The sequence below is a fragment of the Falco biarmicus genome, chromosome 1, assembly GCF_023638135.1.
Source record: "Falco biarmicus isolate bFalBia1 chromosome 1, bFalBia1.pri, whole genome shotgun sequence".
Taxonomy (NCBI): Eukaryota; Metazoa; Chordata; class Aves; order Falconiformes; family Falconidae; genus Falco; species Falco biarmicus.
In genome coordinates this window covers 12,861,638-12,888,676 of record NC_079288.1, presented here as the reverse complement: position 1 = coordinate 12,888,676, position 27,039 = coordinate 12,861,638, and the positions used below count along the sequence as shown (strand labels likewise).

General features: G+C 50.8%; 2 protein-coding genes across 7 annotated transcripts in view; both read right to left on the bottom strand.

Moving 5' to 3' along the window:
• Positions 1–3,357, bottom strand: part of TNRC6C (trinucleotide repeat containing adaptor 6C) — a 336,978-nt gene extending 333,621 nt beyond the window's left edge. The window contains exons 1-2 of the mRNA XM_056332439.1: positions 3,197–3,357; positions 2,846–2,939 (exon numbers count right to left, since the gene is read on the bottom strand). The gene's annotated coding sequence lies outside the window, so the exon portion shown is untranslated. The remainder of the gene's footprint in view (positions 1–2,845; positions 2,940–3,196) is intronic.
• Positions 3,358–20,678: 17,321 nt separating this feature from the next.
• Positions 20,679–27,039, bottom strand: part of SEPTIN9 (septin 9) — a 144,318-nt gene continuing 137,957 nt past the window's right edge. For 5 of the 6 annotated variants that reach the window (XM_056360986.1, XM_056361004.1, XM_056360995.1 and 2 more), the window contains 4 exons: positions 26,270–26,365; positions 25,359–25,455; positions 23,787–23,838; positions 20,679–22,931 (listed from right to left, as the gene is read on the bottom strand). In XM_056360986.1, the coding sequence (XP_056216961.1) occupies positions 22,796–22,931; positions 23,787–23,838; positions 25,359–25,455; positions 26,270–26,365 (381 nt within the window). In that variant the 3' untranslated portion in view covers positions 20,679–22,795. The remainder of the gene's footprint in view (positions 22,932–23,786; positions 23,839–25,358; positions 25,456–26,269; positions 26,366–27,039) is intronic. The other variant, XM_056360979.1, reaches the window with a different exon arrangement.

Here is a 27,039-nt window from a genome sequence, read left to right as displayed (position 1 = left end):
CTGATTCTCTAATAGGAAATGCTCCCAACTGGGGGAGGGGTAGACAGGAAATATTACAGCAATGTTATTTTGTTACACTAATTACCAATAATGGCACATACTAGGCTACCAACCACAGTCAATTCATTTTGAAAGCTATATAATAATGTTTAGGATAAGGAATTAATTTTTATAGCCACTGAAGCAGATTTACTTGTACTGTAATGCAGATTTATTACAAATTAAATTTCCTAACTCCAGAGGTTGACTTCTAGAGGCTTAGTAGGACTCAAGGGGAGACACCCCTGCTGCGAGGTGGGAATTTCTGCAGCATCAAGGCTCACAGCTTCAGGTCAGAGGGTGCCCAGGCCATTGTCAGCCCTTCATCATGCGCACATTTGAACATACCCACCCTCATGGGCAAATTCAGTGCCACAGTGTGAACATGAGCAGGACCCAGTGGGTGATGTTCATTGAGTCAACTGACTGTGAAAGGCTGAGGGGTTGGGTTTTTTATTGTAATGTTTTAAAAGGTAAAGTTTCTGTACTACAGGTTTTTTTCAGCGTAAAGAGAACTCCATAAAAGATTCATAAAGTGACAACTTTGAAGTATAGTCAAGAAGATGCACTCATTAATTTACAGAAACATCTCCAGTGCCAATCATTGATGATGAAGCAATTCGGAGTGTCTCCCCACTTCCATGCAGGAGCAGTGCTGCCAGGGTGAGACTGATAAGAGACAAAAGCAAAGCTGGGCCTGACCAGATGACCTGAGCAGGGAGAATCCATCTTTAGCAGGACTTCAGAAACAGTCCAGAACAAGGACTTTATCTCTAATTAGGACCAATATTCAAGCTTGAGTCCAAGGAATTGCTTTTTATGAAATGATTGGGATAATTTCAGTTCTTAGCTCTTGCTCATCAGCAGCTGTAACTAGAGCTGTCACGCTCTAGATGGGAAAATCTGAGATCTTTTCCTGCAGATGCATAAGCTGGGCTGATCTTGAAAGAGTTTCCCCCAGAACCTCAGGCCCTGGAGGTCAGGCTGGCTGCAGGTAGGCAGGTGAGGACAGGAATCAAAGGGACAGCCAGGCTGAACTCTGCATCCTCTCCAAGGAGAAGACACATCCATTCTTCTCTGCATCCAGAGAAGGAACAGCCACTGTGTACCCCAGCACTTCGGGACCCTCAGAACAAATATAGGGTGGATACAGCAGGTGGTGGAAGCACAGACTTGGCTTTTGTGATCTGTCTCTTTTGGCTGCACAGGGAATTTTTTGGTTTTTCAGGTTTCAGCAGAAGCCAGCACAGGGAGCTCAGGCTGGGCAGAGCAAGCATATGCAGCCAGACAAGGAGCTACACACATCCATATGCACCACACCAAGGGACTTCTGATGGGACCCTGCGATGGGACCTCCGTCCCCAATGAAACCCTATGGGAAACATTTCTGATATCTAGCCAGCCCTGAAAAATATTCAAATACCCTTAGATGGGCACCCACCAGGATGTCTTTCAGGGCATAGGATAAAGACTAGGCTGTGTGCAGGTCTTCCTAATCTGCATCTTGGAAAAGGGGCCCCAGCCTGCCAATCCAGCACATGACATTGCTACACCCTCCAAAAAAAAAAAAACAACCCAAAACACGAAAAACACCCCAACTGATTCAACCCAAGTTTTCCAGTAGCTTCTGTGACAACTGGCAGTCCAGCACAGCAGCCGAGGCAGCCAGGAGGGGCTTGCAGTGATTTTTAAACACCATCTCTGCACCATCTGATCTATACAAGCACAAACAAGAGCCTACTTGAATGCCTTAGGAGAAAGAACAACTGAGCTGGAGCTGCTCCAAATCCCTCCTGGCTCGAAGCAGCTCCTGGCCACGTCCCCACGGGCCTCGTGCACATACACACACATGCAACACTGCAAAGAGAATTTGACCGATACTGTTTTCACGTTGTTTGTTTTTTTTTTTAATGACATTTCTAGAGATCCCACTGCATTAAGTTTCATCCTGGGAAGGAGATGCAGAGGGAGAAGAGTCATTAGCTTATTCCTAACGCCTGGCGAGGAGGAGGAGGAGGAGGAGGAGGAGGGAGGAGGGGTTTCCTATGCTAATTCTGCACAAGCTGACCTCCCACCGATGCTTTCCTGCGCTCCAGGATAAATGAGACTTTCCTAATTCTTTCTCCACTGCAAATAAACAGACAGGGAGCCTGCACCATGCAGTTTGCACTGCCCTATTCATCATAGTATCCCAACTGTAGGTAGCAGTGATTACAGCTAATTATTGGCAATTACCACCACTGAGCTGGTAGGTGTGTTTCCCCAATAACTTTCAGCAGCTCCAAAGCTCTTTGAGGGCTTCTCCACGTAGAAAGGCTGAAGAAAATCACTCCCTCCTCTGCCCAGCAGTCAGATCCTCCTCCCAAAAGCTGTAGCCATCAGGCATCACAGCACAATCACTAAAAATAACCAGGAAAAATATCTCCAACCCTGTGAGCCCATAGCATCAGCAACACGCCAGGTCTGCCCTCTCGGCACAGCTGCTTGACAGGGAGCATCTCTGCTTAAAACAAATCTTCTTTCTCCCTTTTGCTCCTCAAAAAGCTCATCCTGTGATCGAGCCCGCATCCCCCCCGCCCCTCCTCCAAACACATAATTCAATTCATACAAAAAAAGCCCTGCACAACAGAAAGCACATGTACAGTCCGTGCTTTTCCCGCATATAAAGTAACACAGCAGTGGGCTGAGGGATGGACCCTTTGAGAAATTTGTATGCCAGCCTTCCCACTATAGTAATTTCATTCTGTCTTTGTAATTGTCTGATATTACATTGTTCCCTGCCAGAAGATTAATTAGCTAGTCTTACCCTCCAACATACCATCCCTCTGCAACCCTCAAGGAAGCTGGAGTGGTGCCAAGTCGCACGGATTTGCTATTCTGGTTGGCAGCTGCTACTGTCGCTGCAAAAAAAAAAAAAAAAGCGCCTCCTTTTGTCCCCGAACAGCAGTTGCTGTGCCAACTGACCCCCACGTCCCCGGCCCTCCCGAAGCCACCGCCAAGGAGGTGGCCAACTTTCAATGGCACGGGCTGGGCAGGGGGGGGAAAAGGGGTGGGGGAAACGGAAATTAAAAAAAAAAAATAATCAAGCAAAAACCACCACACACCCAACCCCGACCGCCCCCCACACCCCAACCCTCTGCCTGGCATAATTACTCACGCTCGTTAAGCATGGCTGCATTGCGTATGCGAGTCACGCGGGACAGGCGCGCGTCGGGCTGCCGGAGCGCCAATGCTGCGGTCCTGTCTAGCAGCAGGAAGGGTGCGGGCAAGACGGCATCCCACATCCCTCATCCCACATCCCAGTCGGGAGCCACCTTCATGCCCTGGCCTGCCGGCGGTCTGTGCCGGGGAGGAAAGGACTGGGGCGGGAGGAAGCATCGGCAGCCATGTCGGCTGGGGAAGAACTGCCACCCCAACCGGGGCTGCGTGCCGCAGCCGCTCTTGGCAAGGAGCCCGGCCCAGCACCACGGTGGATCTGCTGCTTTTGTTCCCCCCTCTGTCTTCTCTTCCCTCTTCACACACAAGCTTTGGGTGTCTCCATCTTATCTTAAAGATGGTGCCCAGGCAGATGGGATCTGCATGGGTATGAGCACCCATACCTGAGGTCACCACCCCACCGAGAAACAAGCTGAGGGGACACATGGGGTTTCCTTCTCCTTGGGTTTCTGTAGACAAGAGAAGAGTTCAAAGATGGGGAGATAAAAATCTTTAAAAAAAAACCCAAACAAAGGCACCCATCTATAATCCAATGCACGCCACAAAACTGATTATGACAAGCGCATCAGCTTTATTTCTAGACATTCCTCAAGAGGCTGTATTCTCCTGAAAGCACCACAACAGTGAATGTTTGCTCATTTATTTGCTTGTTTCACCCCAGCAGTGCCGCAGGGCCGCCCAGGCTAGCTCTGCAGCCACAGACCCCACCAGGGCTGCAGGACAGGGTAGCACAGAGGATTTCTGCAGAGGAGGCAGCACAGATGCCAACAGGTTGTGTTTAAGTAAAAAAAAAAAACCTGAAAGAAAAGGAGACCCGGAGCCCTGCAATGCTGATATAGTGGCAGCTATGAGCAGAGAGGCATACTGGACCCTTTATAGCCCAGTGTGGCTTAGCCCATCCCCAGCACTGAGACCCCAGGACAAACCAAACCCAGCTGCTTTGTCTTCAGCCCCTCACCAAGCTCAAAAAAAGGTCAATTTGTGATTTTTTTATTTTTTAAAATTCAGGCAGCTGTAACAGCAGATCACCTTTCCCCACAGGCACACACAACCCAGCTGCACAGGGACCAGCACAGGGTTGTGTTTGCTGGGCACAAGAAGCCAGTTTGAAACCACCCACTACGGGGCTGCAGGAAAGGATCCCATATTGTCACAGGGGCTAACTAAGCTCCTCCACTAAGACAGCTGATCTAGACTGTCTCGGTACCCGCCTTTGCTGGTGGCCCCCCTCCTCGGGTGCTACGGAAACAGGAATTAAGCAGTGATGAATGCAGTATTAATTAATTAAAAGAAGACGCACGAGAAAGGGGTGGGAAGCAGGGGGTCTTTGCACTGTAGAAATTACCCGAGGAGGGGCTGCTGTAAATTTGTTTCTTATTGTTTTTGCTCGGCAGAAGGCACTGGAAGGGACCTGCATGCTCAGGCATGAGGGACTGAGACTGACCCACTGGCACACCTGGCACTAGAGCCACCCATCGTCCATCACCAAGGCTACACAGGGGAAGAGGATATCTCAAAAAAAAAAAAAAAAAAAAAAAAGACAAGGGAGCAGAAGAGGTGTCCGCAGCTCCGTGCCGCCATCTTCTTCCACTGCGGAGGCCGAATACAAAATCAATTTTGCACACTCCGAAATGGCTGTTCAGGAAGGTTTTTTGTTCTGGAGAGGTTAATGGGGAAGCTCAAAGCAGCCGACACCAGGGGGGATGCTACTTTTTGGTTTGCATATCAAGTTTGTTTATACACATAATTAGCTAATATATTAAACTTCTTAAACAAAAAGATGGCGAAGCACATTGTTTAGCTTTGATTTGTATTCCTCACCCACCATCTCCTTCACCACATATCACCCGGAGAAGAAGAAGGACTTGGCCATCATTACAGAGAGCTGTGTTTGGAAGAAGGGAAACAAATGGTTAAAAGCCCACAAAGGACTGTGGTTCCCAGTGTTATTCGGCACATCCAGCACCCCCAAGGCACTGGCACATCAGATACAAGATAGTTCCCATCACACAAACCCCCGAGGCAGCTCAGCCTGCCCCAAGATGAGTTTTGGGCAGGTACTCAGCATCCCAGGACAGCCAGACCCTGACCCAGGACAAAACCTCCATGGGAAACCCATCTTGTCAAGCCCAGCTGGGCCAGCGGCAGCAGCAGGGGTGCGGGGAGTGGGTGAGCAGGGAGCTGCAGAGCCCACGTGCAATGGGAAGTGCTCAGCATCGCAGCTTTTCCCCACTGCATGACTCCTTGCTTCCCCTCCTGTGGGACAGCTGGGATTTCCAGAGCCTGTTTTCTGGCCTGAGGATGGGGACAGCCACCCTGAGATAACTGTGGCTTTGTTTCACCAACAACAGTCAGAGAAATTCACCTGCAGACCCTGCTGGGACTTCCCTGGGCTAACAGGACAGGTACTGTCATTCTCTGCTCCAGAGACGCTCTGGGTATCTTGAAGGCACCCTGGCCAGATATCTCAAATCTGGGAGCTGACTGTTCTCTACCTCCTCGCACCACATGCTCTCCTGGGACCGTGACCCAAAGCTATGGCTGTGCTCCAAGACACTCTATAGATTCCTGCCTGGTTTGGCCCTTGGGCTCCAAGCATCCCTGCCTCCCAGGTTACACTGTGCCAGTGTTTAATGCAGCCACCAAACAGGCTTCACTCAGACCCGCTCCTCCGTACAAAATTCCTCCTGAATGAGGTGGGCAGGAGGTGTTTTGCTGGATTCCCCTTTCGACACTGGGCTGTGCACTCAGGACCTTGTGCTCTTTGACCAACACAGGCTCTACATTGCAGACTCAAGCCCTACATCACTGCCTCTTAGATCAGCTTTCTGGGATACTCCCAAGACAAAACACCCCTCTGCTTTTCCAAATACACTGACAGAGCTCCTCCAACTCACTGTCCTTCCCCCCTGCCATGATTTTAAAACTAAATTTCTCCTTTACTCCTTTTTCCCTGCTGCAGGGATAATCCCTCCATAGCCAGGCACAACAGCTGCTGCACCAGCAACCTGGCTGTTATTCTTTCCGTCAGCTTCCTCGCTAACTCTAACCACCCAGGGTGTGTTATTTATGTAACATCTCTTAACATTGACTTTTTCGACACAAATTTTTCTTCAATTACTTGCATTTAAAATAAAAATGCCAGCCTATGTGAATGACTGCCCTCATTACAGTTCCAGTCCTCCAACTCATTAATATCTGTTAGCTTTGGCTTATACACCAGGATGCCTAAATCCAAAATAAACAAGAACGGCAAGTTATTTTGCAAACAGAAATGCTTGCCTTGAAGAAAGAACCACGTTATCCAACTTGCTTCTATGCAATTGTACCATAACCCTTCCTTTCAAGGTCTTAGACTTCAGAGAAGAAAAGCTCATCCAGCTCAAAAGAGATTGCTAAGAAACCAAAGAGGAAACCCAGAGGAAAGCAAAGAGAAAAAAAAGACAAATAAAGAGATCTTCAAAAGAAAGGGAAACACCATCAAGTGCCAGGCACGCTTTCTACCCGCTCTCTTATGCTCACATAGGCCACATGGGAAAGATTGAGTCGGTTTAAGAAAAATTCCCTCCCAGCAGCTCCCAGGCAGGCTCTCCCAGCGCACACGCACACTTCTCCAGCCCACAGAGGAGAGGGAGCTGCCTACGTCTCAATCACACCAGTAACCGCCTTCCATTAGGGTGCTGCGTTGCTGTACCACATGTCAAAGAAGCCTGTGCAGGTGAAAAAGCCCAAAGCCTCAGGAGTGCTTCTTTAGCAGGTGACAAATAAAAGGAGACATACCAGGGTGTATAAAAGACCCAGCAGGGTAGGGAGGTGGCTATGGTACTCCAAGTGTCAGTTCATTCAGCACATTTGAAGGCAGCAGGTTTAGAACTGATTAAAAAGGAAAAGCCTTATGTAAACTTACTGCATAATTAACCTGAGAAATGCACTTGCAGAAGACGTTATTGAGGTCATAAGAGCATTAGAGCCACAAAAACAACTCCATCGGAATATGATGGATGAGAACATCCGCTGTTAAATTATTTGAATACTCATCTAGGATAAAACTCGCTGTACCCTAACCAGGGCAAGCCTCTCCTCCACGCAGATTATAGCGGGTTCCTTACATCTTGCTCCAAAGCATTTGGTGCCAATGGCCAGAAAGGAGGGCCTGGGCTGGGCAAGCCCCTCTCTGAGGCTTTCCATCCGTGTCAGGTCTCCGGCTGAGATTATAGCAGGAACACTCCTGCCCTGCTGCGTGCATCTACGAGCAGGACACAGTGGTCTGCACGAGTTACCTTGGCTGTCTCCGCGCTCGGTTGAGAAATCAGCCCTTACAGGAATGATTCATCTCACCCCAAGTGCAGTCAGGTGAATGGTCCTTGTGAGGTGCCAGTCCCAGGGGGACCCAGCCCCACAAGTCGCCCTGGGCAGCAAGTGCGGATGCCTTGGGACACTTGCCAAGCTGTGATCGCAACACACCCCCTGAAAGCAGTGGGCTGTAGGGCTTTGGGTATTTTTAAGCCTTTACAAGTCTGGGCAGGGATGCCTGGAAGTCTTACCCTCTCCATTTTCACCAGCCCCTCCCACATCCCTCTCAAAGCCCTGCACTTCCCTTCGCCCCTTCCCTGACCAAACATCACTATCGAGGTTTCATGGTGCAGAGGCACCTTTCAGACCCACCCAGCTCTCCTGACTGATGTTTGGGATTCCAAGGTCCCAAAGATCTTCCCGAAGCCAATTAAAATAAAAAGTGAAAGCCTCCTGTTTGCCAAAGTCTGTAAGTGAAACACCCACAGGCCTTGCTCTCCTCTCTGTTCTTGGCTTGCTTAAACCGTAGCAGCTGTTTCACATTTCCCACTTTTAAAAACTCATGTTAAATTGAGGCCTCTCTTGCCAAAATCCAGCAAGACACAGGCTTCATGAAACATTTCAGAGAGGCTGAGAGCTGCCTTGCCCCAGGCTGCCCCTCTCTCAGCAGTTCAGGATCTAAATACTTGAGGCTCCCTTTGGAGAAAGCCAACGACGGTACCAGCAGCCCGTGCCCAGGCAGCCGAGCGTGCCTCTGCACATCCAGGTTTGCTCTCATTGCTCTGCACCCAAGTGTTCCACGTGCACAGCACCTGCTTCGGATCACTACAGCACCCCAGAAGGGTTTGTTGCAATGGAGCCACTCAGGACAAGCCCTCACATCCCTGCCTGCCCTTGCACAATAGCTTAGATGCTTCCAGCACACACAGACTAAGGACACTGCCATCAGCACTGAAGGGTCTCTGCAGGGCAGTGCCAGGTTCTGTCTTCCTGTTCCAAGCAACTAAAAATAATAAACCAGTATTTCTAAAGAGTTAACATTACAGCTAATTTAACGATATTTGGATACAATAAGCCTGGGCTCCTTGTATGTACAGAAAGCAGGTATTTTAGGGCCCCAGGCTTCACTTGCTGCAGCACTTCTCCGCTTGTTCAAGGACTAAAGACTCACTTGGGAAGAAGGGATGCTGTCAGACCACCAGACTCCAGGAGAAGTGAAAACACCAGGTGTCATAAGACCCCTGACAAACACAGCAGCAGCAATGGCAATGCAGAAGATGTTCAGGGCCAGGTGAAATCAAGCCTGGTCCAAGCTCAGCTTTACGTTGGGTTCATCCCACTGCATGGCACAGACCTGTCTGCTTCAACCAGGGAAGACAAGTGGACTCTCCTCCTTCTCTCAAAGGCCCCAAGGACTGGATTATTCCAGCTATTCAGTGCATTTAAACCCTCAGCTCCAGGAGTAAGGCAGGCGTAGAGACAAGGTGCTGGACCTCGGCGTAGGAAGCTGCAGGACCTGGTGCAAAGGAGGGACCTGGGCAGTGAAAGCCCAGGGAGCCTCTGGCTCATGGACCTGCAGTGATGAAAGCCTGTAGGAAAGCCAGGTGTCAATCCGTTGCCATTAACGCTTTAAGTCTGTACTTTCATCACCCAGGAAATGAAAGCCTGGAGCAACCTGGTCCTTCAAACTGGCAAGCGTGCAGAGTCCTGCAAAAGCAGGGCACTCATCACACATCTCATCCTTGTTTCCTTCACCTTCTTACACAGGGCCTCTCAGTACATTTAAAGAGGGTTCGTGGGATAGCTGTCATCTAGACATCCATCACAAGTACCACGGAAAAGCCCTGACAAACAGCACATCCAACATCCCTCCATTTTAGTGAAAGGGACAACTGACTGCTGGTGGCAGCCCAGAGGCTCTCTGAGATGCAGTTCCCCACCTGTCAAATAACAAGAAAAAACAGCCCTGTCTCAGCTCAGAGGTGCTATAACTCATACCTAACATCTGCAGCTTCCCTTGGCAACCCCTGGTAAAACCATTAACACTGGAGGGGATGCGAGGCCACACTCTGCCACCTTACTGTCTATAGGCAGCAAGTTACTGCCACCAGCTCACTCAACATGAGAGACAAAATAAAATTTAACTTCCATTTCCTTTCTGTTCCTCTTGAAATGACATCTTACATGCTTGCTGGACAGGGGAGGCTGCACTGTCATCAGGTAACCACGAAGATCTAACTCCCCAGAGAAACATTTCTTCCTCCCGCCCCCCCTTTTTTTTTTAAAGAAGCATTGCAAAGACACTTAGAGACATTTTTTCCTTGTTCACATGGAGAAAAACTTGCGTTCTCAGGTTATTGAATGACATAGAAGTGTCATTCATTTTTAGAACTTGGTAACAAGCAAGGGAAAAGAGACTAAGTAATATTTCACATTTTGAGCATGGCTCAAGCTGATCTTATACTAAGAAGGACCAATTTCCTAGGCCCCCAGGCATTTCACACCATCTGCCCACAGGTAAACCTGAGCCTTAATAACTCCCTGGGAGATGGTGCATCACCCAGCCCCTGCCAGGCCCTCAGCCAGCTTGCTCCAGGATGGTTTCAGCATGTTGAACCCTCATAACTGCAATCCTCTTTGGTTCTCCAGTCATTTATCTGGTTTCAGCTCTGCTGGTGTACTCTTTTGGTAGGGTTTGATACTTTCCTCTCAACTTTTGATTCACCTGCACAACATTCCTGGCACAACTGCTGATGCCCTTAAGCACCCCATTGGGAAAAGCCCATCCCTTTCCAGGTGTCCGGTCCTGGAAGCACCCTGGTTGTCCAGCTCATCTCCACAAGGATGTGCAATTGCCAAAGCAAACTGACATCCCAATTTTGGAGAGCTTCCTGAAACCAGCTGCTCCCGACTTGAGGAAATAAAAGGAGCACAGAAATCTCACCCAAATTGCAAATCCCCATTTTCCTGTCTTGGCATCAGCACTCCACACTGCTCCCCAGGTTCAGACCCTCTAAACGTCCTTGCCCTTCTCCCCTGCTTTCTTTTTGAGCACAGGGAGCTTGCCTCCTTTTTGCAGATAATTTCTCTTGGACCTGTCGATTGCTCATCCATCAAACTTAAATTTACCTTACCAAGGCTGCAGCCAAGACTTAGTGCCAGCAACTGTCCGTGTTGGCGGCAGATCATTTGTTTCAGTAACCCCATGCTGCCAGCCCTACGCTGAATTTCCTTCCAGTGTCAGTTCAGCACAGAAGAAAAGACTCCATGTCCTGCATGTAAATAGGGTTTGGCGGGTGACCCACGCACGTGAGAAGTCCTGCAGGATGACAAGGAACTAATAGCAGCAGCTGGTCTCTGGGCTTGGCATGGATGGCTCTGCCCAGGAGATGAAGATGGTTTGTGTTCATCCACACGTGGAGGCGGCCGTTCTCATTTGCATTCTCTAAACACAGCACTTGTTCTCCTCAGCATCCTCCAGCTCAGGGCCATGCTGCTGTTATTCTTTCAGAGGCATCTTACACCCAGAGCTTTGGCAAAACCCACTGCTTGGTGCATCTCTCCGGGCTGTGCCTGTTGCCAAGCCACAAGCAGAGCAGCCAGCAGGAACAAGAGGGAGGGCTTGGGCCAGAATCTCTCCTCCACGTAAAACAGGAGCACTGCTCAAGCAGCCTCCCATCAAATGGGAACCTGCCAATCCACTGAGCCCTCGTTCCTTCATCGGAAGGTCTTAAACTCACCAAGATCAAGGGCCCTTTCATTGCTCGTTCCCAAAAGCCAGGAGGAAGCTGCAGATATACTACGAGCAGTTCGGAGGAAAAACATTACGGCATCTAAAGGCACTTTAAATGATTTAGATACAAACTTGCCTGTAATAAGACATCTATTTTGGTTAATCTCTTAGTTGCAAATCTTGAAACTCTTGAACCTGCCCCAGGCTACTGTCAGCAGCACTTCATTTAACACTGCTTATTGGGAATAACTGCTATTTCCCACTGTAACCTCCAAACCTCTTAAAGTCTCTCTTATTGCTTTGCCCAAATATACTTGCCTTGAGGATACAGAGGGTTTTTTCTTGCTAAGAACCGTTAAGATGATTTGAACAAGCTGAATCAGAAGAGACCATTTCCCAGGCGAAGCGGCCAGGACTCAAAATACCATCTCTGCGATATTTAGGGAGCGATTCTTTTTTTGAGCATTTACTTGGGTTTTGAAATCAAACTGCTGTACTTTGATCACTCCTCACAAGCAAAGGAGTCAAAGGGATGGGGATGTATTCATCCTGCAGGAAAGCCAACTGGGGCCAACCACCCCTGCCCACACCTGGGGGAAGACACCACCTCCCCTGCCTGCACCGGCGATGTGGAGACCACTGACACCCCACCATGCCAGTGTTCAAAGCTCTCTGGAGACTGGGGGGTGGGGTGGGGGGTGTAGCACCCCCAGTACAGCACTCTTGTCTAAAGCAGAACCACATTTTTATTTTAAGAAGGTGCAGAGCTGTGGCGAGTGCTGAGCTGTGCAGTGTTCAGGCACTAATCCAGCCCATCAGCCCCAGTGCTCAGCCGTCCCAGTTTGGCTCTGCTCAGCAAGCTTCATTTTAAATGCAACCATTTGGTTTGCAGGCAGTTGGACCTTCGACATCCACAGCAATGACTATATCGATGGGCTGTCACCCCTCCAACCCCAATAACTGATGGGAAATGCAGTAACCCTGAAGCGACCCACCCTGCCCTGCTGACAGGGAGCACCATTAAGCAACTGCCCATTTTGTTCTCAAGCGGCAAATGTGTGTCCCAGGTCAGAGCAGACCCTCCAAGCATGTCTCTTGGATATGGTACTTTTGACTATAACAAAGGATTTTTCCAGCCAGTCCTGTGTCTGGGGCAACCAGTCACCTCTGCAGGTTTGCAGAGCCCCTCAATAGCACAACTTCTGTTACCAACTTCTCTCCACAGAGAGGAGAAAAGTCTGGCCACTGAGTAATTTTGACCCACACGGTGCAGGGCACAGAGAAATGGGGGACCATGATCCCAGGGAAAAGGGCTCACACCATGCTGGCTCACAGCATGCACAGATCTGACTTGGGATCAGTTTCTATTCCCTCAAACATCCCTGAGAAAGTACTCTAGCGTTAAGGGATCACAGCTCACAGGGGCTTAGAGACACACTCTCCCACTCATCCGTATCAGGTTTTACACAGACGTTTTGATGAAAAAAAATATTGCGTTATGAAATACTTATATAAGCTGTGCAGGCTCCAGCTGCTAAAGGAACCTGTCTACTATATACATACACCTTGGTTTACTGGGGATGAAACCCACCAGTTAATCCAGTCTCTGCCAAACTGTAACCAGCACCACAAGAATCAGCGTGCTGCCTGCAAAGCTAAATTGGTATCAGACTCGGAGCACTCAGCTTCGGCACACCACAGTCCCTGGAAGGCTGCAGAGGGCTAAACTATGTCTTTTCAGCCGGTGCTCGAAGCCTCCCCTTCCTGGTGTCTCCCTGTTCTCTGCTTCTGCTCCAGAACTAACCCTTAGTCTGAGCTCAGATTGCAAGTAAGAAAAATTCCACTAAATTTAAAAGCAACGCTTACTTCCCCTTTCCACTAAGTATCCCACTTTGCATAATCAAAGCCAAACACTCAAAAACCACTTTGTCCCTACTTGAAGCAAAGCACATACAGCAAAGTACCTGCACAGCCCTGGGCTTTTGCAAAAAGATGGCCCATAATGCAGAAAGTTACATTTATATTTAAAGCAGAATAAAAACCCTCATTAAACCTACTTCTTCATGCGTGGCAGCCCCCCATTGCAGCTCCAGCTCTCGCAGAAGTTGCCAGCAGGACAGAGCCATCTTGGGAGCTCTGGGTCACACCAGCTCCACACATTTTGGCTCAAGGCGACACTTCCTACCCAACATACTCTCAGCCCCATCACTTCTAAGTGCAAACAGCTGCTACTTTTAAGCCCTTTGGAGACTTTAGGAGTGGAGCACCTGCACCAGCAGCTGATAGCACTTACTGCTCTTCAATTAAGCTAATTTTGTACCAGGAGGGGAGACAACTGTGCAACCGCTCACCAGGCTACCTGCAGTTCTGTGGTCCTTGCACTATGGCAGTAAGATGCAGGTAGGCGCTGGCACTTGCTGCAGCACCCGGAGGTGCCTCGGTGCCCAGCTAAGCCTGCTCATGCTGGCAGCGGGAGCAGGGGAGCATCGCAGTTCTTGCAGGAGCAGTCCCTGAGCCCCTTACCACAGCACAACTGCTATCTTTGTGCCCTGTGTCTCCAGAAAACCTTGCGCAGCCCAGCGTGCTTTATGGCAATGCAGCAGTGCTCATGTTGTTGCACTATGTACGCCCATGTTGCACGGACTCCAAAACTGACATTTCGGCTCTGGCACACTGGCCTGGCTGACAATAGCAAAAAACTCTGTTTACATCAGCTTTCTTCTGCAGCAAGAAGCGCTAAGAGTTTAACGTGCTCTGCAAAAAATAACAAAGATGCCAGACTGAGGTAGGGTTAGGTTGCAAGACCAGAGCCTCCAAGCCAGTGGGAGTGCCCCAGCTACTGCTGCCAGCATGACCACAAAGCTGCTCACTCCTCCACGCCAGACTGCAGAAGCGCTCAGAAAAGGAAACATCAAGCATCTACTCCACCTTTTCTCCTCTGTAGTGCTGAAAATGTGTTCGGTGCCTCCTTCTGCGCTGGTGGAGGCAAGCCATTGCAGCCAGCCCTGGGGGAAGGAGCACAGAGGGACACAGGTTTTCTTTTTGGGCACAGAAGGCACATCTGAGGTGCCACTCTGATCTTACCTTCACTCAGAGATGGATGCCTCAAAGGCAGCTGTGCTCAACATCCATAAATCTTTACAGCAGGACAGATGGTCATTAGAGATGCTCCTTCAACTTCCTTCCAAATGCTTCGTATCTCTATCCATCAGTTAGCTTTCTCCTCCGGTAGCTAAGCTCCCTTCCAGTTTGGAGAGTTTCAGAAGTCATTTGCAGACATCCCAGCTTATTCAATAATTTTCTTCCTTATTAAATATTGCTAATGATAGGGGTTTAGACTCTTGGCCATACATCCACTTTCCATTCTAGTATAAATTTCAGTCTATCTTCCCTCTTTCTTCTATTCAAGTCTTTAAAAAAAATACTGGAATAAAAAGGAAAGCACCAAATAATTGAAAGTGCAGCTAAAAACAGAATGGAAGGAAAGCTGAAGAAAGCTATGATGATTGAAAAGTGCAATAAAATTGGAGGGAAGAAGGAAAAATTCCAATTTTTAATGAAATGGATGATGAAAAAAGCCTGTTTCAACTAAGCATTTTTAACATTAAAAATGTAAACAGGCTATAATTATAATGCAGGTCTATTGCACTATCCCGTGTTGTTTCCCATTTGTGCAGACAAATTGGGCCCACAGTTTGGCCAAGGCAAGCGGTTTGCAAGAAACCCCCATTCAGAACCTTCCCGGTGCGCCGGGGCTGCGCTATTGCATCACGTGGCACGTGTCTGCATAAGTGTCACCGGTGCAGGGCAGCGGATCCCTTCAGCGAGAGCCATTGTCCCACCCCAGCTCAGGCTCCCACCCCCAGCGCCTGTCCCAGAAGCACCACCTCGCTCCATTTTCCTCATTTTAACTGGCTACAGGCGTGCCGCCTCCTGCCTGTTCGTCCTCATGCTGAATCTTTGCAGACGTTTTTGAAGCCTAAGCAGTAAAATGTTGAGATCAATAAAATTTTTGTGGGAAAAAGTTTTCCGAAGAGAGAAAGCACAGAAGATGATGGTTTACAGAAAGCTATGAGCAGAAATTGGGCGGCTGGAATTGACATGCTCATGCAGATGAAGCTTGAATGGTCTATTCTCACCATAATAATGAGCACATACATGATTAATGAAAATATTTATCCTCGTAACCCACTGCAGTAAGTTAATATTTAATCCAAAGTCCACGTGAAAGCCCAGCCTCTGTGGTTCCTCACCTACCTCCTTGTTCCTTGGAGATCTCTGAACTCTGCAAACTGACCCGAGCTTTGGCTCTTTGGGGCTGATCTAAGAACCACGCTGGCTTTTTCTGGCTGTCTGCATAAGTACCACACCTTTTGATCCCCTAACCGCTGTCACTTGGGACATACAAGGTTTCTCAGATAATCCCGGAGAGTCGGTGCTTTGTAACTCGTCTCACTTTGATATTCAAGGCAAAGCTGGACAGCCCACACATGAAAAGGCAGCCTTCCTTTTCTTCCCAGGCTTAATTTCATCTGCAAATTAAACATATCGAGACAGATATTTATAGAGGAATGCCCTGATCCTCCTGGGAGGGACATGGAGTCTCCAATGTGTAATTTTGCTTTAGGAATATGATTTTAATCTTTACTTTCTTCTCAGGCTGGTGGCAGAAGAGGAGAAGGGCAGGGATGGGGGATTGCTAGCGGCAGTGCTCACCAAGCGCTCCTCTGCTCCCCCACAGTTTAAGCCTTGGGCTAATGCAGTGTAAGTTGGTGTGGATGTACTCAAGGGGACAAAGGCTCTTCCTGCATCTCTGTCATTGTCCTCTGCAAAGCTATTTCAGGACGTAGTTCTTAAAAGGCTACAATTTTTCCTTTTAAAAAAAAATGAGGTCTGTAAACTTCGCTAGCAAGCACTTTCAGCTGGGACTTACAAAACAAAAAGGCCAACAAGACCTTTTTAAAATGGTGTACAGATTAAAATAAATGTTAAGCCTTGGGTCTTGATCTTTTGTGACCAGGAGCTCGTGCACAGACACCCACCACCCTGTATCCCAGCCCCTCCACCCCACACCCTCACTGTGGGTAGCCCCCAGCACTAAAAAAACCCACAAACTACAAAAAAGAAACATTTTGGCTTATGTGGTTTTCAGAGAAGCCTCAGAGGGGAAGGTAAAGGACAAAAGGGATCAGTCTTCCTATGGCCCTACTTATTCTCCTGAAATCAGGTCTTACTGCTGTTGCTCAGAGCTATGACGGATCAGCAATCCCTGCCAGCTGTCCACGTTGCGAAAGCCCCCAGAAGGTTGGTGTGCCGTCCTGACCCCGGCTGAGCCCCCGGGTCCTGGTGGCGAAGGACCTGTGGGAGCAGGGAGGCTTCTGCAGGGCAGCCTGCGAAAACCCGCAGCCGCTCTCCTGCAGCCGCTGCAAGAAAGCAAGGCGGGCACCAAGCTTCTTACTGCGGGCTGCTGGGGCGGCACGCTGGGGCCTCTTACCTTGGGAAGAGCGGGGTTTTGCTCCTGTAAACCTTTGTGAGCCACATGTCCCTCCTGCAGGAGGCACAGCCAGTGCAGGTGCCCACACAGGAGCAGCCAGGGCTGTGGGGGAGATTGTCCCAGCTCCCCAAGAGACGGGTGTGCAGCAGCCTGGGCTGAGCCCCCGGGGGATAAGAGGGCAAAGCTACAAACTCCTTCACACAGCAGTTGCCTTTCTTCTATTTGCCAGCTAAATATTTCCTTCTTTTTACCTTCCTAATAAAGAACGACATCATGCTATTCTTCTTTTGCCCAGTATCACCTGCTTAAACCTCTGTTGCATTGCACACACGTCTACAACAAATGTTGGTGCTGGGAACTGCACTAAGAGTCTCTGCCTTGGCGTATCGGTTCGGTAGCACAGGGCTGGTTGCGATGACCCAGATGTGTCACGCTGCTGTTTGAAGGGCTTGCTCGGGATGCCCAGGCTCATCACCACCAGCCCCCAGCTGATGCCATCCTTGCAGGGTTATTTGTGATGGGAATAGTTCACGGGAGAGAAACACGCAGAAAAGATGGCTTCGGTAGTAATAAGAAGAGGGACTTTGGTACATTACCGCATGCTATGAGGTATGTCTTTAAGCTTCAGTAAACTTTTGGAGTCCCTGAGAAGCTGGTAATGCGCCTTTGAAGGAGGCATGACTTACGAAATTGCAGTTTTTACCTTAGCTGGGTAATGTTAATCAGAAAATATCATGGGCTGCGGATGGAAGTCTCCTGAATCCCATAAGTTGGGAATAAATTATTCGCTTTTCCTAATGAAGCAACGCAGTGCAATACTGCTCCTAAATCAGGCTGATGTTGAGAATTATTTATTAATTTGTATAGGACCAGACACAAGCTCAGCCAAATGAATCAACTAAACTGTAGCAAAGACTTACAAACTTTGACTTGCTGCAGGCATGGAAGAAAAGTTTTTTGCTGTGGCTTTGAGAAGGAAAGGCAGGCTGGGGCCAGCACCCTGTGCGATGGAGGTGGCACGAGGAGGTGGCACAGGGGTGGAGATGGAGGGACAAATCCTCCTTTCTGCTGAAGCTGTAGTGAAGATAATCAAAAAATCCCCAGGCTTTCAACTGCAGTGCAGCCGCTTCACAGTAATTAAAGCTTGAGATCACCAGGTCTGCCTATGCCTGCTGCAGCCCGGCTTGCACATCAAAAGGAGATGTCTCCCGTGAGAACAGGTCCCGCGTCACCAAACTCAGGGTTTGATGCGCACTACGGGGCCAGTGTGTATGTGATGATCCAGAAAATTCTTTTTAACAGCAGCTCATATTGAGCAGGTGATGATGCATCCCCCTCAGGTACCCCAGGCTCACGGTGACTCGGTGCTGCCCTGCTTTTTGGGCAGCACAGGCTCCTCCAAAGGGACCATCCCTGGGGCAGGAGGTGGCCCTTTGGGGCAAAGCAGGCTCCCAGCTCCAAGGGCTCAGGCTGTGTGTGTACCACACAGCCACAGCTTCCCCTCCTACCAGCACCTGGCCTCCTACCCAGAGAGGATTTATTCCTCCCTGAACAGGTCTCCAATGACGTTATTAATCAGAGAGATGGACGAGTACAACAGAGTTTATTGTTCACTGTGGGTGAGTGGTAAGTCTGGGTGCCGATGCCTGGGATAGCAATCAGGAGAGGGCGAGTGAAAGGAAGAGGAGGGAAGAGCAGCATTGTGGGTAAATATATATGCGCTTCTGGTGGTGATTACCCTCCAAGTAATTAGTTTTTAAATCAGGCAGACGTTTCAGGAACTACTCACTATGAGCTGCTTTAATTATTTATACTCCCTTTTATTCTTATTATTTATAGTCATCCTCTCTGGCTGGTGATGCTCTCTGCATTGGGCTGGTCAGGTGGAACTGGTACCCACCTCTCACATCCCCTGGCCAAGCAGCCGTCTTCTCCAGTGCTTCCAGGCACCCCAAGAGCCGGGCTGTGCTGGGGGGTCCTCCTCTCCCTCCCGCAGCCAGGCGAGCACTCATCATCACTGCAGAAAGCCCTGCTCCGATCGGTAATTAAACTCTCACTCATCTTCATTTCCCTCATTTGTTAAAGTGAGGCCACTCAATAAGCCATTAGTGCAAGGCCCTTTCTGTCAGCTACAGCATCGTTAGGCAAATTTCCCTTCGAGACAGCTGGGGAGGGTGCGGGCAGGGGAAGCAGCCCCTTGTCTGCCTCCTCTGCCCAAGCCCTCCCCATCCGCCCCCCTCTCGGATCACTTCTGCCCTGTGGCCAAGGCTCTGGGGAGGGGGGATGGATTTTGCAATGGCAAATCCTTGCTCCAGCTGGGATTTTTCCCAAAGCACCACACAAACCCCTGCTCCATCACAGCATCTGACGTCGCTGCTCTCCCTTCACCAATCCCACCTCTCCAGAGCTTCACAACATCTGGAAGCCATTCCCCGCGCCATTCCCATGAACAGACCTCCGACCCGCCGAGCTCCTCCTCTGGGCTAAACAAAAGCTGCTCTTATTGCTGAGCTCGGGAATTTTGCCTGCCTTCCCCTTGCTCCAGCCACAAACCATTTCTCAGTCTGTCACCAGGAGAGCATCTGCCTGGAGAGCCCCAGAGCATCCTCTGCCCCATCTTCCTCCATAGGCACGGTCAGATGCTGGCATTGAGGAAAGCTGCCAAGAACCCAGACACCACTGCAAGAAAAACCACCAAGAAACAAGAAGCTGCTGCAGATTTGTCCAAAACTACAGATCATGGTCCATGTTTGTAATTACTACAACTACATGTTGATTTTTTTTCCCCCTCTAAGAGCTTTTGCTCTAGGTTACAATAGTGAGAACACCTTGATCTCGCTGCTTCTCCCCAAAGGACTCATTTGGTAGAGAGGAGCTGTGGGGGTGAGGAGTGTCTGAGCTAAAGCAACCAAAAAACAGCAGTACAGCACCAAAAAAAAAAAAAAAAAGTTATTGCTAGGGATGGGTTTAGCACTGGGGCAAAGGAGGGGCCCATCAACAAACTTTACTTCACACCTCACTGGATGCCACACAAGATGCGCTGATTCACTGCTCTGAAACCCAGGTGCCAGGAGAAAACTGGAAGAAAAATGTACACAAGCCTGTCCTGTACTCTACAGACACCCACAGGAACCCAACCCAACACTGCTGTCCCATCAGTTTTGTTTTCATACAGCTCCAGACTCAGAGAATCCCAGAGGGGCTGAGGTTGGAAGGGACCTCTGGGGGTCATCTGGTCCAGCCCCTGCTCAAGCAGGGTCACCTACAGCTGGTTGCCCAAGGCCATGTCCAGGGAGCTCTTGAGTTCAACTGACTTAGGGGGGTGAAATACAATCGCCACGTGAGACACAGAGTAAAACACCAGAGAAACACGCAACACCAGGGAGAAACGTGGTTTTCAGGGAGGCGAGTCCTCAAAGTGAAAACTACTTCCAAGGGCATCACAAGGCCAACCCTGCAGTTGTGAAAGGTTTTGAAGACCATCTGCCCGCGGAGCCAAAGCCCCACCGTGAAAGCCAAGCTGCCGCTTGCCCTTGGGCTACCTTGAGCTACTACTAAGTGAAACCCACTTAGTAACAGCACCAGCAGCTGCAGTGGAAACAGCACCACCAGGAAAGCAAAGGGAGGTGACCCACCTGCCTCCCTCGGGATTGGCAAGGACACAGAGGCCACGCTGGCTTGGTCACCAGGGCACTGAGCACCAGCAGTTCAGCATTTTGCAGAGTACCTAGGGCAGATATCTGAGGTAGGAAGAGTCAAGGGGGTTAGGAACAAATACACCCCTCAGAGAGAGCAGAGCACAGCAGCTCTGCAGCTGGAGCCTCCCGTCACCCCCAGCCCCGCTGGGTCCATGCAGCAACGATCACACCACAGCTGGCAACAGACATTTCCAAACAAGTCTCCTTCTATTTGCATTCGAAACATTTATTTTGGGAAATACATATTAAACACTATTATTTATACAAAAATGGACTAAATTTGTCATAATGCTTATAACCCCCAAAAGGCCATTTTAATGGATCTGGATGAAGGCTTTTTTTATTGTATTATTTTCTTTTTCTTTCCCCCCCAAAAAAAGTCAGGTTACAAAGGAGAAAGCGGCATGTCTTGCTTGGCCCAGCTTGAGATGTCAACTAGAGGGAAAAAAGAAAGTTTACGATGACATTTGCAGAAGTGCCTCACACGAGATTTTCTCCCCCCTTTCATAGTCTCTTTTAGCGCTTGAAATATATATTTCTCAGTTAACACACCTCTTTTTGGTTTTGTTTTTGCTAAAACATAGCAAGTCAGCAAGTAGGTAGTTGTTCTTCCCCACAGCTCCCTTGTGCTGTTGCAGGGGGGAACATGAGTTAAGGAGAGCGGACTCTCCTTGCGACGCATCCCCTGCAGGCACCCCTTTGGATGCCGGGGGAGGGGGGCAGACATGTGTGGGGAGCCCCTGCAAACCCTTCGCTGAGCAACCTCATCTGGGCATCCCCACCAAGGTGACAGCAACTCCCTCCCTCCTCCTGGTCACCTGTGCTAAAGAAGGTGGCTGCCACCCATGGAGACCCTTGGGTGGGCTCCGCAGGCACCTTCCAGTGCTAGAGGATGGGACATGCTGCCATTTTAGTACGCTGTCCACCCTCACCCCACCCAAAAAAAAAAAAAAGGGGGGGGGGGCGTGATTTGCAGGAAGTTTTATTCCTTAGAGAAGAAACAGACTGATGGAGCAGGCAACAGAAAGGAAGCGGAGCCAGGGCTGGGGGCAGGACTGCAGCACTCTGCTCCAGGACCACCCTCTCCTGTGTCACAGCGTTACTTAACCGACCCCCTTGCAGGGTCTTATTTACTGGAGACTCACTGAAAGAGGAGGCATGAAGGGGCAAAGCACGGGGGGGCATGGGGCACAGCACCCACAAATGCTGCCCCAGCCCTCCCCATGGCTGCAGGGCTCGGTCCGCCCATGCAGAGTCCCCTGGCACAAGGGCTACCAAAACAGAGGAGCATGTTACCTGTACATGTCACACAGGGGATCCAAAAAATAAAAAAAAAACCCTAAAAAATACCCAACAGCCTCCTCTGACATAGGGAAAATCCCCAGAATCACAAGGGTCAGACAGGACAACCCTCCACCTCCCACCACCACTTTGCAGAGGTGTTCCACTCCCAGCCCCCTTTGGCCAAACATACTCCCAGCCTTCAGCAGAAAATAAACCACCCAACTGAACGAAAAATAAATACACAAGTGTTCCCAGGACACTGGCCATATCTATGATCCAAGGGAGAGGGAAAAGGAGTCTCTACAAAGCGTTGCAGGCCTTTTGCAGGCTGCAAAGACAGACAAGGCAAGCCCTCCCTCTCCTCTCCCACGCTATTGCAAGGTAACAGTCTGAAAAGGCACTTCTCCCAAAGCAGGTCGCTCTGCCTGGCCGGGGGTCGGTGACAAGCGAGGTGACACCTAAACACTCCCAGTTTATTGCATGTAGGTAGGGTAGGGGGGTTGGGTTGGGGGCTGGTGGGTCCCGGAGGGCTGTGGAGGGCTCTGAGGAGGTGGCAGGAGACAACAATGGCACAGTCTTGCTCTCTTCACACCACCGTACCTTGCTTCCGAAGGCTACATTCGCCTGGAGAAACCCCTGCCTCCAACGGACGGAGAAGAGCCTCTGCACGGAGGGGCAGGGAGGGCTCCCGGGGGCACCCCAACCCTGCCAGCCCCACGGCTCTGCCCCCCCAGCTCGGCTGTTGGGCCAGCGAGAGCCCGACCCCCGCGGGGGGGGGATGGTCCCCGGCCCAGGGATGCTGGACCAGGGGCTGAGAACAAAACTCATGCCACAAAGCAGGGGGGGGGGGGGGGGGGGCGGTCGCCCCACTCCGCACGACAGAGGCGGCGTCTGGTTATTTGGTCAGTTAACATTGGCAGGGGGTTTGGGGGGGCAGGGAAGAGGAACAGTGGCAGAGGATTTATATAAAAATAAAGGGGGAAGAGGGGAGAAATAGCGAGCGTGAGTGAGCAAGGTCCTGGCTATGGAGCGAGACGGTTACATTTCGTTGGCCACGAGCTCTTTGTCGGTCACGCCATTGGAGAGCGAGCTCTGGCCCTCGTTCAGCCTCTTGACCCTGTAGGCTTCGAAGTGGATGTTGCTGGTAATATCCTTGATGTTCTGCATGTGTGTCCTGCGGGAAAGGGAGACGGTGGCGATCACACCTCAGTGGGCACAGGTTTGCCAGCCCAGCCTTCGCCACCCCGACCCTGGCACCCCCCAACCGCTGCTTCCAGACACCCCCTCCAGCCCAAATCTCCCCTCCTGCTTCACCGGCTACCGGTGTCTTTAGGGCACAAGAGGGAAGCCAAGGCAGTCATGGGCAGCCAAGACCAGAAGCCTTCACTGGCACCAAGAGCCTGTGCTTGGCTACGCTGCAGCCCTGGCTGTGTAACACCCACCTGGGAAGACCCTGGTCCTGCAAGTATCTGCCAGCAACAGCTCCAGCACGCGGAGCTCACCTGGCAGCCGTAACTCGGGAAGAGCCCAATGCCCTCTCCAGCAAGCCAAGGGGCACGGCCTCCCATTCCTCTGTGGCAGGGATGCCTCTTCCGAGAGGGACCAGGGATCACCCAGACCCCCCAACAGCACAATTCTGGGATGCAGGCGGGTGATGTCTCCAGACTGGGGGTAGGACCTGCGGCTGGTGAGGGATCCCTAAGGCCAAAAGACTTCCCAGCTGCTTGCAGGCGAGCTGGAGCCACGCTGCACACTGCCAGCAATCTTGGAGCCTGTCCTGACCCACCCACTGCTCCTCTGCTCCCTTAACTCAGCACCGTAGCTGAGAAAAGCCACCTGAAGCCATGTCCCACTGCGTGGGGCCACCCCTCACAGAGGGGCTGCAGCAGGCTGGGAGGGGAGGGAGGGAGGGAGGGATGGCCAGAGAAGCAGAGCAAAGCAGCTGCTTCAAGCTGGCCTGGGCTCTCCCCTTTCTTTGGATGCCACCTGGTGACTGAAGGCTACAGGGACAGGGCACAGTCCTACTGACCTGATGAGGAGGTCCCGCAGATAGGCGAACTCACAGTGTGTCGTGTTCTCCACTGGTAGGAAGAGAGAGAAACCCATCAACACACACCCATGTCATGAGTTGGCAACCACTCGGGGCAAGAAGGACCCTACGGGGCTCCACCAGTGTGCAGGGGCCAAGACGGGGACTTACCCCAGGGGCTACAGGGTGCAGGACTCGAGACTCCTCTTCACTGCTGTAAAGCTGGTACCCAGGTACCTGCCCCAGCTCAGCACCACCAGCTGGGGTCCAGCTGAGCACTCCCAGTCCCTTCCAACCATGTCCTGCCAAACAAGGGAGCTCCCGGGAGCATCCCCCAGCGCAACCCCGCTTCGGACCAACACAAGCTTTAAATGGGCCCCCAGCGAGGCAGGGAAAGGGACAGCGTGGGCTCTGCAGCAAGTGCCAGGCATCCAGCACTGCTTCATCTGCAGCTCTGCCAGGAGCAACTGGCGGTATCCCAGGCATGCTGGTGCCGGCTGCCTGGGCTGCCGGCGCCATGGAAAGGCGCGATCCCTTGCTGACCGAGGATACTGCTGTCCCAGCAGGGCTCGGAGCAAGGAAGAGTGTTTGCAAGAGGGAAAAATCAAGGGGTGTTGTTCCACCATGCTTAGTCTGATAGCTTGCAGTTTACCAGGCATTTGAACTTAAGAGGATCAACTCCCTTTCTTGATTATGTTTTTTTTATACTTAAAAAGGCTAGTACATCATGCAGGAATGGCAAGACAACAAACAGCGCTGCTCTGCAAAGGCTGCCCATGGCCATAGCTGGGTCCTGGGCTCTCCCTGCTGAAGGCAGATCCTACATACCGAAGGCGAGTGCTTTAATGAATCCCATCAAATTCAAGTTTCCAGGGACAGAGCACAAGAGGGCAGCAGAGCTTTAAAATACATTGATTTTCCTGGCATCTTTGTTAAGCCATTCCCTCAACACAGGATTCCTATTAAAAGGACTCATAAATGAGAGAAACCTATGAAATGAAAGGGAGGAAAATAAGAGGGGTGGCACTGGAGATGTGCCAGATGGCTGCCAGAAACCAGGGACAGGGAAATGTGTAGATCTGCTGGAGCCAGGAGCTTTCATCTAGCCTTTAAACCATGATTTAAAATGGGGGAGAAAAAAAAATGAAGATGCTGATGGGATAAAAATGGAACTGGGAAGAGATCCCACAAGGGCAGCAACCGAATGCGTGGTGGAGGGTACGGATGCCAGGGAAAGGCAAGGCCTAATCTGGGCTTGAGACACAAAGATGTCACTTGTGTGACCTGAAATCCAGCTCCAGCTATCAGTGTGACAAGCAGAAGCCAGCCACCAGCCACCCCGAAGTGTCCCCTCCAGCACTCAGCAGCCCCCTGAGCCACACAAAGGGACAGAAACCTGGCGCAGGAGCATTGGCCAAAGTATTTCCAGTCCTCAAACACTGGGGAAGTTATTTTCTTTGGAGGGGCAGGGAAGCTCTATATACACCACAACTACTGCTGGTTCTAGACCTCACCACATTCTGTCAGGGCAGGGAGATGGGCTCAGGAGGTAGGAAAACAAGGACAAGGTACCTTCAATGGTGCCCCACTTGGTCTTCCTTCCAAGGATTCTTCTTCCATTAACCTGGTATTCCTGGTCACTGCCCACCACTGCAAACGGGATCATTTCCTGAGGAAACGGAAAAACAGGGGTAAGTTTTCCTCCTGAAAACCAGGCAGGAAACCAAGCTGGTGAGCAAACTCCTACATCAAGCTGTTTTCAGGAGAGAGTTTCATAGGATGAGCTGGTCTGTCCCTGATGCTCCTGAGCAGCGCTGCCTGCCAGGGACCACAGGCAGCCCAGGACCTGGGCAGCAGCATCTTGCACCCGTGTCCAGTCCAAAACCAGTCCAGCCCAGCACCTCATGGGCAGGCACCAGCGTACAGGCAGGACAAAGGTATAATGCTTCCCTGGGAATCGCCCCCAGCACCTGGCACCCTGTGGCTCCATCATTTCCCAATCCAAGGTGGTGTCTTTGTACTTAACAGTCCCTAGAAGACTTGTTGCTTCCTTGAATTTGTCCAATCAACTTTAATGAGTCAAAAAAAAATAAAAATGTTAGCTACTTACTGTAGCAAGGAACGGACACTCACGAAAGCAGGGCAGCTCCTGGGCAAACTCCCCGCCAGCGCCAGGAAGGCTGCACCCCTGTGCCTGGGGCAGGGCCGGGGGCCATGGGACCTCCCTGCTCACCGACAGCACCTTTGAGGAATGGTGCTGGAAGCAGCAGCTACGTGGACAGGAGAGGACACCTGACCCAGGTGCCTTCCTCACCCTCTGTCCCTGCTCTGAGCTCTGGCGGGACCCTTGGTCCTGGGCAGACCCCGTGGACAGAGGCACAGCAGTTTGGAAGGAAAATAGAGGCCCTCTGCAAGAGACACCTCCAGCACATCACCAGCCCCTGGAGCTGCAGGACCCACCCAACCCGCCCCCCCCCACTAACCCTGAATTTCTCATTCACTAGCCGATCTTCAGAGTCTTCATCAAACTCCTTCTGAGGATACACGTCGATCCCATTGGCGAGAAGATCAGCCATTATCTAGGAGGGAAGAGCAGAGGGACATGTGAGGGAGACGGAGAGGAGCTGCACACCCATCACCGCGGCTGCTCCCAGCTGACCCAAGAGCCTCTCGTGAGCAATGCCCACAGGTCACGGCAATGCCTGGCAGCGGCATCTTCCCTCTCCATCCTCAACCCTGCCCACCTGAGCAAGAGACCTGTGTTTAACCACTACACACCTACCAAGCGCTTGCCCTGGAATCTGCAAGAACCTGCTGCCCAAGACACGGTTCAGGCTGAGAGTGAGATGCAGTTATATGAGCTGGGCATTGCTTTGGGATTGCAAAAGACAGTAAGACAATACAAGCTGCATCAAGCGATGGAGAACGTAGCTGCCAGGCACGCAACCCGAAGTTAGGAAGTTGCTTTCTGATGTTTGCATACGGTCCTTGGAAAAGGAGTCACAGCAGCGCTTGATCCAAGGGGACAGGGACAGGGACAGCTTGGAAGACTGGCCTCTAAGGACACTGCCTTCGTGCAAGGCAAAGAGACACTGACATCTGACTCCTGGGTGGAGGCTCCGCTCTCAAGGCGCAGGAGGATCAGCCTTCTCCAACAAAGCTGCAAATCCAAACCCAGCCTGTGCACCCGCTCCCATCACTTCCTATGGCAATATATTCCTCCGTTGCATGCATATATATGTTGCAGTGTTGC